We start from the raw sequence: 13639 nt of genomic DNA, 5'->3' as shown, positions 1-13639 counted from the left end.
TCAGTCTGACGCCTAGTTGAGCGGCCAGTGTAATAGTCCATGGTTCCATTTTGCTTCTTTATTCTCTACTGGCCTCTCAAGTAGGCCACTACTGACGCATAGTTGAGCGGCCAGTGTAATAGTCTATGGTTCAATTTTGCTTGTTTGATCTCTACTGGCCTCTATGGTTAGTCAGCAATATTTTGGAAAAGGCGGCAATTTATGGTTAGTCAGCAATATTTTGGAAAAGGCGGAAACTTATGGTTAGTCAGCAATATTTTGGAAAAGGCGGAAATTTATGGTTAGTCAGCAATATTTTGGAAAAGGCGGAAATTTATGGTTAGTCAGCAATATTTTGGAAAAGGCGGAAACTTATGGTTAGTCAGCAATATTTTGGAAAAGGCGGAAATTTATGGTTAGTCAGCAATATTTTGGAAAAGGCGGAAATTTATGGTTAGTCAGCAATATTTTGGAAAAGGCGGAAATTTATGGTTAGCAATATTTTGGAAAAGGCGGAAATTTATGGTTAGCAATATTTTGGAAAAGGCGGCAATTTATGGTTAGTCAGCAATTCATACAATTTTCTCCATCATAGGTTCCGCTTTTCCTCGTAGGGGGAATACTACTATTTTTACTACTATCCTACTAAAAATAATTTCCACTGTGGAAAACGGCCTCTAAAATAGGAATAACCCTTCTCGGATTACTCTGAACAACGTTATTATTTCAATTGATATTAATTTAAATGCTGTATACTAAGCTTTTGTGCATCGTTCTGACAGCTAGGATGTATAGTATGAGTTTGCAGTGTGAAAAATGATATTAAATGTACGAATTAGCGTTTTTCAAAAGAGTGTGTAAAGTGTGCTAGTGTGTAAGGTGTGCCTTTTAGGTCCATCAAAAATACAAATAATTTGTACATAAATGAAAATTTGAAGTCAAAATGGTACGAAAACGTTGTATTTATGGACCGTGCGGTTCGTACGAACACCCAAAAACTAAACAAAATGGTTTCACTGGCCTAAAATTCATAAAATTTCCTTCACCAAAAACTGAAAGGGAAAAATGTCAAAGATGGGTGGAAGCGTGTGGGCGTAAAGACTTTACTATATCAAACGTCAAAAGCTCAACCTACATCTGTAGTAAACATTTTATCAACAACAACGGGCCTACAGACGAGTGTCCAGATCCCGTGCCACTGATAAAGGTTTTGAATCCGGAGCTACATCCATTTTATTTTGCTGAAGTGGTAAGTTATAGCAGAAGTATATAATACTTCTCTTCGAGAGAAGTGTTCCACAAAGCGGAGTAAGTGTAACGTCATTCTTCCCAATCCCAACATCGGAACATTTGGAGTGCGCAAGGTTACTAAACCCTATCACATACGCGATAAATAGTTCCCTCATTATTACTCTATTAGCGTTTAACCATGGATGAAGGATGCGCGTTAGGAAATTTGTTTTCACTCTACAGGATAGGCAACTCCCTATCTCGAGCTACAGAATATTCTGTATACACTCTGTTACAACGTCGGTTGTCAGCACGCGCAAAGTTATTTCTCTATGTAACGTAGCTTTGTACGTGCTGTCAAGAGACAAAAAACTTCAGGTCCTTCAGGAATCAGGATTTAAAATATCCGCGAGTTTTTTAGCTCGAGTGCACGGACCTCTAGGCCTTAGTTTCAAATACGTGTGAAATTGCATACAGTCCTTCATCCATGGTTTAACTATTTGGCAAGACGAGCTTGTGGATTTTTGTCCCACCCCAAGACGAGGCTTGTGGGTTGATTGCTGCGGATTTAGTGCCAAATAATTATAGAATTCACCTAATTACGGTGCGATGCCCATCTGAAGTTAGATGAGCGGGAAAGCAAACAAAAATGGTGCCATGAGCCCGGGAAGAATGACGTTACATAACTAAATACAGAGTGTCATCCTTCTTCTGTTATCCCCTTGAGGTTATATGGTTTATGGCGGTTATGACCTACATTATTAACTACTTTACAGTCAAGTCAAGAAACACCAAACCGAGAAATTCCAACTGACAAACAAATTCTAAATCCTGAAGTACTATGCCTAAATTAAACTTAAAAATTAGTAGCATTCTACTTTACAAACTATACGAATATATTTTTAGACTAAAACACCCAGAATCGAGAAAAGAAAAGATACGAAACACTCGCAATTGCGTTTACAAGAAGTAGATGAAAATAACACTAATCCTCTTAACCTTTCATCATTATCGCCACCCATTGGCTGGTGCATGGAACTAAAATCCAATGGGGTTATCTTTAGCCAAATCAAAAATTCTTTGGTGGTGTTGCAATGCATTTTTTCTTATGATGAAAAACTCGACGTGAAAATAATAGTTCTGGGTGTCGAGATACCCATAGAAAAACTCTTTAAACAAATTGAATTGAAAACTAACGGTGATATTTACAAGTTCCTGTTAAAAGTTATTGAATATAAAGTTTGTCCTGGAAATGATGATGAGGACATGGTATCAATTTATAAGTCAAAAACAACAACCGCAAAACAAAAAGCCATTATTCGGAACAGTTTGGTTCAGTTTATAGTAATGATTGTCACCGTCTCATTCAAAAGAAAAAGAAGAAATGCCAAGCGTGCATTGTTCACAGACGAAGCTTAAGAGTTTTGCGACTGCGTCATCGCGCAAAAGCATTGACCAAGACTGCGGAAGGGAAGGTTTTATTAGAGAAACACTCTTCTTACAAGAGTAAGCGAAGATCAAGAAACAAAGCTGTTGTTGTAAATATGAAAGCAAATAAGATGGCCTCGGCCACATTACAGTTTTGCGCGGACAAATTGGTAACACCAAAAACTGGGGCGCCCAGCCGCAAGGGGACAGAACAAAGGTTTTCCAGCTCTAAAGAGCGCAAAACTAAAAACGAGATTTCCATATTAAAGCAACTATTCAAAGCTCGTTTGCAGAATGAGAAACCAGGACTGCGGAAGGGAAGGTTTTATTAGAGAAACACTCTTCTTACAAGAGTAAGCAAAGATCCAGAAACAAAGCTGTCGTTGTAAATATGAAAGCAAACAAGATGGCCTCGGCCACATTACAGTTTTGCGCGGACAAATTGGTAACACCAAAAACTGGGGCGCCCAGCCGCAAGGGGACAGAACAAAGGTTTTCCAGCTCTAAAGAGCGCAAAACTAAAAACGAGATTTCCGTGTTAAAGCAACTATTCAAAGCTCGTTTGCAGAATGAGAAACCAGGACTGCGGAAGGGAAGGTTTTATTAGAGAAACACTCTTCTTACAAGAGTAAGCAAAGATCCAGAAACAAAGCTGTCGTTGTAAATATGAAAGCAAACAAGATGGCCTCGGCCACATTACAGTTTTGCGCGGACAAATTGGTAACACCAAAAACTGGGGCGCCCAGCCGCAAGGGGACAGAACAAAGGTTTTCCAGCTCTAAAGAGCGCAAAACTAAAAACGAGATTTCCGTGTTAAAGCAACTATTCAAAGCTCGTTTGCAGAATGAGAAACCAGGACTGCGGAAGGGAAGGTTTTATTAGAGAAACACTCTTCTTACAAGAGTAAGCAAAGATCCAGAAACAAAGCTGTCGTTGTAAATATGAAAGCAAACAAGATGGCCTCGGCCACATTACAGTTTTGCGCGGACAAATTGGTAACACCAAAAACTGGGGCGCCCAGCCGCAAGGGGACAGAACAAAGGTTTTCCAGCTCTAAAGAGCGCAAAACTAAAAAGGAGATTTCCATATTAAAGCAACTATTCAAAGCTCGTTTGCAGAATGAGAAACCAGGATCGTTTATGAGCATTTTCTTGAAACAGCAAATCGGAGCTCTCGAACGACCGAAGTTTGGAATGAAATGGGATAGAAATTTCATAAAGTGGTGCTTATATATCAAAAACAAGTCAAAATCGACTTATCAGGCATTAAGAAAGTCCGGAACAATAATACTCCCGAGTCTTAGAACCTTGTACAATCACTGTCGTACTGGAAATAACGAGTCGGGTTTCGGTCAAGAAGTTTTTGATGAGATGATTGAGGAGACAAATATAAACAATCTTCCCGAAAAAGATAAATACTTAAGTCCATCGGCCAATTTAAACACGTTTCAAGATTAACTTACGGACATGTATTTCCGAGGGGTCCGTCATTCGAAAAAAAAAAACGTACGGGATTTTTAAATCCATCGGATTTTTATGGATTTTTACGTATTTTTTTTATTTAAATGGATTTGTCAATTTTTTATAAAAATCCAAAATCCAGTAGGATTTTCAAAAAAACCGTTGTGTTTTTGAATTTTTTCATGGAATTTCGTATTTTTTCTCGGTATTTTGCATTTTTTTTTTCGGGATTTTGTATTTTTTCGGGATTTCGTAATTTGTTTTGGGATTTCGTAATTTTTGGGGATTTAGTATTTTTTTTAGGATTTTGTATTTTTAACTGTAATTTGTATCATCTTCCTGGATTTGTGAATTTGAAAATTTTGGATTTTTTGTGGATTTTCACAAAGTTTTGGATTTTTTTGTGGATTTTCACAAAATTTGGGAATTTTTTGTGGATTTTCACAAAATTTGGGAATTTTTTGTGGATTTTCACAAAATTTTGGATTTCTAAAAAAATTCGAACACACTCCCGGATTTAACATGCTATTTTGGATGTCTAAAAAATTTTCGGTATTTTTGGATTTTTTTATGGATTTTCGGTGGATTTTTGGATTTTTTACATAATTATATATATTTTGAAACTTTTGAAAGATCTTCGGATTTTTCAAAAAATACAAAATCCTTTTTGTATTTTCACTGGAATTTTGGATTTGTTTTTGGATTTTTCCCCGAGCGTACGGGATTTTTCTAAATTCTAACTCTCGAATGAAAGTGAACCTTGCTGCCCAGGTTTTGAGCGAGACTGTCGCTGCAGGAATTGAAACGTTATTCCAAAAAGATGATGGATATAGAGAAACAATTAAATTTATCACACTAGATAAATAAATCGATTAAATTTGAATTTAATTAAAGTTATTTAGAACGATATTTTTTTCCTTTAATACTAGATGAACAAATTTATTGAATACGCTTGTCCCCAGTTAAAAAATAAATTTGAGCAACCTAGTTACAAAAATAGTTTTGTCAACTATTTATTTCCCTGAGTTTGCCCTTTTTTCCATGCAGAGTTGCATGAACTTTGTTAAATCAGGAATCACATGGGCAATATCTTATCAAGTTCCAAAATAAAAATATTTTAGGTTTAATAAAAATAATTTCCTTATTTATTTCATATGCCAACATTTAAACCTGTCGATTTAAGTATTTTAGAGCATGAATTATTGTACAGTCGCGGAAATAAGTTTCGGATCATTTTCAATCGACGATATTTTCATGATGGATCGTCGTATCGCAAAATTTTTGACATTATTAGTTAAGTGTGAATGTCAAGAATAGGTCAACACCTTGTTTTTGAAAATCAGAAAATTATTGCGCTCGTGACTACTAAAAAACCAAAAAATCACTTTTCGACCAATCAAAATCCTCGCGTCACGTGACATTTTCTAGATGCATCACATAGCTCGCGTCATTTGGAAACGAACCCTTTTTGAAATTTTAAAATCGGTTCAGCCGTTCAAAAGTTATGGCGTAAAATGTGACTGGATTTTGGTCACAAATTAAGCCTAACGTCCAAAAGATTGTTTAAGAAAAGCCAATGAAGCCAAAGGCGGGTAATGTTATTTCAATGGAAAAGGGAAAACACAAAAAAAATTGCTTTTGAAAAATATTATAAAATTGAGTAACTAAAATAAAAATTTGTTAATTAAAATAAAAATTGATTAATTAAAATTAAAACTCATTGAATCAAATTAAAATTGATTAAATCAAATTAAAATTGATAAAATCAAATTAAAATTGACTAATTCAAATTAAAATTGACTCATTCAAATTAAAATTGATTAAATCAAATTAAAATTGATAAAATCAAATTAAAATTGATAAAATCAAATTAAAATTGATTAAATCAAATTAAAATTGATTAAATCAAATTAAAATTGATTAAACCTAATTAAAATTGATTAAATCAAATTAAAATTGATTAAATCAAATTAAAATTGATTAAACCTAATTAAAATTGATTAAATCAAATTAAAATTGATTAAATCAAATTAAAATTGACTCATTCAAATTAAAATTGATGATTAAATCAAATTTAAACTCATTAAATCAAATTAAAATTGATTAAATCAAATTAAAATCGATTAAATCAAATTAAAATTGATTAAATCAAATTAAAATTGATGACTAAATCAAATTAAAATCGATGATTAAATCAAATTAAAATCGATGATTAAATCAAATTAAAATCGATTAAATCAAATTAAAATCGATTAAATCAAATTAAAATTGATAAAATAAAATTAAAATTGATTAAATCAAATTAAAATTGATTAAATCAAATTAAAATTGATTAAATCAAATTAAAATTGATTAAATCAAATTAAAATTGATTAAATCAAATTAAAATTGATTAAATCAAATTAAAATTGATTAAATCAAATTAAAATTGATTAAATCAAATTAAAATTGACGCATACAAATTAAAAATGATTAAATCAAATTAAAATTGATTAAATCAAATTAAAATTGATTAAATAAAATTAAAATTGATTGAATCAAATTAAAATAGACGCATACAAAATAAAATTCATTAAATCAAATTAAAATTGACTAAATCCAATTAAAATTTACTAAATACAATTAAAATTGACGAAATCCAACTAAAATTGACTAAATCCAATTAAAATTGACTAAATCAAACTAAAATTGATTCAATCAAATTAAAATTGATTAAATCAAATTAAAATTGATTAAATCAAATTAAAATTGATTAATAATAATTAGAATTCATGAATAAAAATGGAAACTCATGTGTAAAAATTAAAATTCGCAGAAAAATCTTTAAAATGAATAAAAAATTAAAATTCAGGAATGATAATTAAAAATCATGTTAAAAATTGAATTTCATGAATAAAAATTAAAATTTTTGAATTTTATTCGCGGAAAAATAGAAATTCATGAATAAAAATTAAAATTTTTGAATTAATTCGCGGAAAAATAGATATCCATGAATGATAATAGAAATTCATGAATAATAATAGAAATTCATGAATGACAATAGAAATTCATGAACGATAATAGAAATTCATGAATGATAATAGAAATTCTTGAATGATAATAGAAATTCATGAATGATAATAGAAATTCACGAATGATAATAGAAATTCACGAATGACATTAAAATTTCATTCTATGATAAAAATTAAAGTGCCTTTTATGGGGGCGCTATAGCCCCCATAAAAGGCTTTTAAGAGTGTCATCTTACACGTTTCAGTGTGTCGCCTAACACGTTTAGCAGTGTTTTATAAAGGTATTACGAATTTCTTTGTTAATTTAATTTAAAGGATAAAAATATATTCTTTCATGAATATCATCTTAAAATATAAGTTTAACAAATAATTTTTTACTCTAATATTCAAACATTAATGGAAATGAAAGACGTTATTTAAGAAATTCGCAAAATAGTGTAATTTTTCCATTTTTAATTTCAAAACGGTGTTTTAAAAGTTTTATATTTTACACTTTCAATTGGCCACAAAAACTCAAGGCCAATGCTTTTGGGTGTTTTTACGGTGTATAAAAAGTGTTTTCTTAAATTACACTCATTTAACACGTTTTTAACACTTCCTTTTCCTAGAGTGTGTATTTTATAACTGAAAATTACAATACCTGAATCAGTCTTTCATTTTATCAAAGGATTCTCACATCGAAATGAAAGAGACTAATTTTGTTTTCAGCAATGAAGGGGCACAAAAGCCTCCCCTGCAACAAAAATCAACTGCGGGGACAGTACGAATTTTAACTAGCTGGACGGTTTTTTGGATCGCCTGATTTGTGACTTTAGACCCTACCCTATAGTGCGAAATGTCCGCCCAGATAAGTGTCCTGCTATCCCAACGTTTACTACGGTTGATTGCAAAATGCACTTAATGGATACAAAATCGGTAAGCGAATGAACAAGAAATATGCAATCAAATGGTCAGAAAATCCGCTGGCGAATGGACTCAAGTCTAGTGGACACGAAATTGGTAGTCTAGAGGACACGAAATTTGCAAGCAAACGGTCAGAAAATCGGCAAGCGGATGGACACGAAATCAACTGGTAAACGGTTATGAAATCGCAAGGTGAATAGACGCAAAATCGGCTTGCGTATGGACAACATAACGGCTGGCTAATTGACACGATATCGGCTGGCGAATGGACACGATATCGGCGGCGAATGGACACGATATCGGCCATCGATCGAAAAATTAATTCGGAGGCCCCATTCGACCGAACTCCCGCACTTTTGGCGACTTTCGAAAAGTGGTAAATAGCTTCAAATTACTGCACTTAACGAAAGTGTTCATTGCTATTTAATCTCCGTTAATATGGAGTAGCAAAGAGTTATATTTTCAAACGATTTGAAGGCTTATCTAAATATAAGGGAAAGATGAAATTAGCCATATTCCGTAACATTTTCTTTGATATTATTGTAAAATCATGCTTATAAAGATAAATTTATATTTAAATCTGGGTAAATTAACATGTTACAGTTAGTTGTTGAGATATAATGGATTTTTAAAGAAAGTTTTGCTTGTAGTTCAAATTTTACATCAACAGAATCGTGGAACTTTAGTGGAGAATAAGTTTCGTTATTATTTGGATTTTCTAAACCTTTATTTCAACCGAATTCCAACACTTTGGGCCGTTCACGAAGAGTGTGGGAGTCGTGATCACTTCACGAGCATGCCGCTATCCATTGGCATTAAAGGAAACCACACATTTCCATAAACGTTTATCATTTAAATAAAATAACAGAAGTTTAGAATGAAAAACGGAACAAATTGAAGAAGTCAAACGTTGACATGATATAGATACAATTCAGATAAATTCCAACAAGCTCGACGACGCTGGAAACTCAAAAATAGAGCAGCCGGCAGATTGTTCCATTACAAGTCTAAATTTAGCACGCGCGAAGCTTAATATATCGTAACTATTGGACAGTCTGATTTGAGTTCTGAAATAAGGAAGTCATAGACTTATTATGGGAGAGCCAGGAGAATGTCTCATTACAAGATTCTAAATGGTCTTAACCGGGGTCTATTTGTCATTGTGACGTTTATAGACCTCTCGAAAGCATTCGATACGGTTAAACACGAGACTCTAATACGCGATCTCAAAATAGCTGGAATAAGCTCTAAAGCACTCGATTGGTTCCGTTCGTATTTAACAAATCGACAACAAAAAGTTTACTGTAATGGTCAATACTCTTCAACTAAGAATGTTAAAACAGGCGTACCCCAGGGCAGTGTCCTAGGACCTTTACTTTTTAATGTCTATACGGCTAAAATACATAAATCTCTGAAACACACCACTTCAAACGAATATGCCGATGACTCTGCATTATTATTATCAAGTGAAAATCTTTTGGAGGCTATTGACCATATGGAATCTGATATTAAAAACATCAAAAACTCATTACTCTCTAAGGGCCTTTTATTAAATGAATCTAAAACAAAATTTATGATCTTTAGTCCAAACAAAAATGTAAATAAGCAAGCCTTGACTATCCAAACTATATGTGAAGGAAAAATAGAAAGAGTATCTACATTTAAATATTTAGGGATTTGCTTGGATGAAATGTTAACGTGGAATTACCACATAGACTATGTAATTAAGAAAATTCAAACGCGTATCTGGCTTTTAAAACCACTTCAGACAAACCTTAATTACGATATATTAACATTATTATATAACTCAATTATTAGACCTATTTTTGAGTATGGAGACATTTTCTATAATACTGCTTCTAACTCTAATTTAAAAAGATTGCAGATCATGCAAAATAATTGTGCTAGGTTAGTTATGAAACAGCCAAAGAAATCGTCCGCCTCATTAGCGAGGAAAAGTGCAAATATCATTGAGTTAAATTCAATTTATATGAAAAACTTATTAATACTGATGTTTAAAATTAAACATAAAATGGTGCCCCAATATATTGTCGAACGGTTCCCTCCACATGACCATCATAAAAATACTAGAGCTAGTGACACCGATTTTGTGGTGGAAGTTTTCCCATCTAAATTCAGGACCAAGAGTGTTATGCAAAATGGAATTAAATTATGAAATGAACTACCTAGGGCTATCAAAATATTGGATAATATTACTATTTTTAAAAATGAACTTAAAACTTATCTCTCTTTAACGAATAACGCAATACGTTTGTGAAAAATTTTTAATTTTGTCATGGAAATTTTAACTTAATCATAGGACCCTTTCGTAAACAAGATATTATCTTAAAAGGATATCCTAAATAAAGCATTTATTTATTTATTTATTTATTTATTTATTTATTTATTTATTTATTTATTTAAGATAAAACCAAGGAAGTCAGGGAGTGAAATAAGGAATAAAATTAAAACAAATGACACCTAAAACATCTAATAACAATACTAATAATAATACTAATAATGGATATCAGATACTGAAATGTAGAGAAGCCGGCGGACTGTCTCATGACGATAGTCATGAGACAGTCCGCCGGCTTCTCTATATTAAGTCTCGCATTTTCAGTTTCAGTGTGGTTATGAAACAGTCCGCCGGCTTCTCTATATTAAGCCTCGCATTTTCAGTTTCAGTCTGGTTATGAGACAGTCTGCCGGCTTCTCTATATCAAGTCTCGAACTTTCAGTTTTAGTCTCGTTATGTGACAGTCCGGCTACTTTGTATTAAGTGTGGCGCGTTCAAGTTATACTCTTGCTTAGTTAAACGTGCGAGACTTAGAGAAGCCGGCGGACTGTCTCATAACCAGACTAAAACTGAAAATGCGAGACTTAACATAGTCAAGCCGGCGGACTGTCTCATAACCAAACTTAGACTGAAAAGGCGAGATTTGATATAGTAAAACCAGCGGACTGTCTCATAACCAGACTAAAACTGAAAATGCGAGACTTAACGTATAGTCAAGCCGGCGGACTGCGGACTGTCTCATAACCAAACTTAAACTGAAAAGGCGAGATTTGATATAGTAAAACCAGCGGACTGTCTCATAAACAGACTAAAACTGAAAATGCAAGGCTCAATTTAGAGAAGCCGGCGGACTGTCTCATAACAAGACTAAAACTGAAAATTCGAGGCTTAATATAGTCAAGTCGGCTGACTGTCACATATCAAGATTAAAACTTGATCGTTACAGAGTTAAAATGGAGAAGCCAGCGGACTGTCTCGTAACCATACTAAAAATGAAAATGCGACTCTTAATACAGAGAAGCCAGCGGACTGTCTCATAACTAGAATAAACCTGAAAATGCGAGACATAATATTGTCAAGCCGGCCGACTGTCCCATATCAAGATTAAAACTTGATCTTGCCAGAGTTAAAATTGAGAAGCCAGCGGACTGTCTCATAACCAGACTAAAACTGAAAATCCGAGACTTAATATAGTGAAGCCGGCGGAATGTTTGTCCTAACAAGACTAAAACTTGGTCGCGCCTGATTTAATATAATCTAGAGTAAGAAAAACAGGCTAAATTTAGAGCATTCGGAAGACTGTCAACCGACTTATAAAATTAGTAATAATAATGGACTGTTTACATTATTGCTTTTCGGCTTGTGTTTACGTGTATTATCAGTCCCGGGTTTTTAGGACACCTAGCGAACACACGGACTGTTAAAAGACTGTACTGTGGAGCCCATGTGCTACTGGGGCTAATTCACATGCCTCACAAATAAACCTATTCAATTTTACGTAGAATACAAATTTGAGGTATAGCACAAGTATTTGAAACAAATAATTAGTCATAAACAAAGCTCATACTCCCATTAGAGCGGATAAATAGTCGAATTGCAATAAATTTTAATTAAACAAGTGCGAAAGCATGTTGTTGTATAGAGTTAATAAAATTTTAATTGGATTGAATTGAATTCTTGAATTTTAATTATTATTAATATTGAATTTTAATTATTATTATTAAATTTAAAATTGTTATTATTGAATTTTAGTTATTATTTATGAATTTTAAATATTATTTATGAATTTTATTAATTATTTATGAATTTTATTTTCAAAAAATCTTATTATAAATAACTGAATTTTAATCAACCAGTTTTAATTTTAATTAAAATTTTTTAATTTTAATCAATAAATTTTATTATTTATAACTAAATTTTAACCAACCAGTTTTAATTTTATTTAATCAATTTGAATTTGAGTTGATAAATTTTAATTTTACTTTAAATTAATCAATTTGAATTTGATCTAAAAAATTTCAATTTGATTGAATCAATTTTAATTTTACTTTAAATTAATCAATTTCAATTTGATTGAATAAATTTTAATTTTACTATAAATTAATCAATTTTAATTTGATCTAATCAATTTCAATTTGATCTAATCAATTTTAATTTGATTGAATCAATTTTAATTTGTTGAATCAATTTTAATTTGATTTAATCAATTTTAATTTGATTGAATCAATTTTAATTTGTTGAATCAATTTTAATTTGTTGAATCAATTTTAATTTGATTTAATCAATTTTAATTTGATTTAATCAAATTTAATTTGATTTAATCAATTTTAATTTGATTTAATCAATTTTAATTTGATTTAATCAATTTTAATTTGATTTAATCAATTTTAATTTGATTTAATCAATTTTAATTTGATTTAATCAATTTTAATTTGATTTAATAAATTTTAATTTGATTTAATAAATTTTAATTTGATTTAAATATTTTAATTTGATTTTATCAATTTTAATTTGATTTAATCAATTTTAATTTGATTTAATCAATTTTAATTTGATTTAATCAATTTTAATTTGATTTTATCAATTTTAATTTGAATGAGTCAATTTTAATTTGAATGAGTCAATTTTAATTTGATTTTATCAATTTTAATTTGAATAAGTCAATTTTAATTTGATTTTATCAATTTTAATTTGATTTAATCAATTTTAATTTGATTTTATCAATTCTAATTTGATTTAATCAATTTTAATTTGATTTAATCAATTTTAATTTGATTTAATCAATTTTAATTTGAATGAGTCAATTTTAATTTGATTTTATCAATTTTAATTTGATTTTATCAATTTTAATTTGAATGAGTCAATTTTAATTTGATTTTATCAATTTTAATTTGATTTAATCAATTTTAATTTGATTTAATCAATTTTAATTTGATTTCATCAATTTTAATTTGAATGAGTCAATTTTAATTTGATTTTATCAATTTTAATTTGATTTTATCAATTTTAATTTGATTTAATCAATTTTAATTTGATTTAATCAATTTTAATTTGATTTTATCAATTTTAATTTGGTTTAATCAATTTTAATTTGATTTAATCAATTTTAATTTGATTTATTCAATTTTAATTTGATTTAATCAATTTTAATTTGATTTAATCAATTTTAATTTGATTTAATCAATTTTAATTTGATTTAATCAATTTTAATTTGATTTAATCAATTTTAATTTGATTTAATCATCAATTTTAATTTGATTTAATCATCAATTTTAATTTGATTTAATCATCAATTTTAATTTGATTTAATCAATTTTAATTTGATTTTA

The 13639-nt window shown here is 30.5% G+C and overlaps 1 protein-coding gene across 1 annotated transcript; it reads left to right on the top strand.

The window, feature by feature from the left end:
* The first annotated feature begins 602 nt into the window (after positions 1-602).
* Positions 603-5233, top strand: LOC149647187 (uncharacterized). Its single transcript, XM_089850034.1, has 3 exons — positions 603-1228; positions 1986-2045; positions 2116-5233. The coding sequence occupies exons 1-3, from the start codon at positions 923-925 to the stop codon at positions 2626-2628; spliced, it is 879 nt and encodes a 292-aa protein (XP_089706160.1). The 5' UTR covers positions 603-922; the 3' UTR covers positions 2629-5233.
* Positions 5234-13639: the final 8406 nt, after the last annotated feature.

Source organism: Phalangium opilio, unplaced genomic scaffold (genome assembly GCF_054372755.1).
Source record: "Phalangium opilio isolate 3A_F unplaced genomic scaffold, DU_Popi_V2 ptg000089l_1, whole genome shotgun sequence".
NCBI lineage: Eukaryota > Metazoa > Arthropoda > Arachnida > Opiliones > Phalangiidae > Phalangium > Phalangium opilio.
This window is presented reverse-complemented; position numbering and strand designations above follow the sequence as displayed.

What these genes read in the sequence shown, in the direction of transcription:
- LOC149647187 (XM_089850034.1), top strand. Translation starts at nt 923, where the DNA reads ATGGTACGAAAACGTTGTATTTATGGACCGTGCGGTTCGTACGAACAC. An exon ending in CATTTTATTTTGCTGAAGTG is followed by an intron (nt 1,229 to 1,985) that starts GTAAGTTATAGC and finishes ACTACTTTACAG; the next exon opens with TCAAGTCAAGAAACACCAAA. An exon ending in AACAAATTCTAAATCCTGAA is followed by an intron (nt 2,046 to 2,115) that starts GTACTATGCCTA and finishes ATATATTTTTAG; the next exon opens with ACTAAAACACCCAGAATCGA.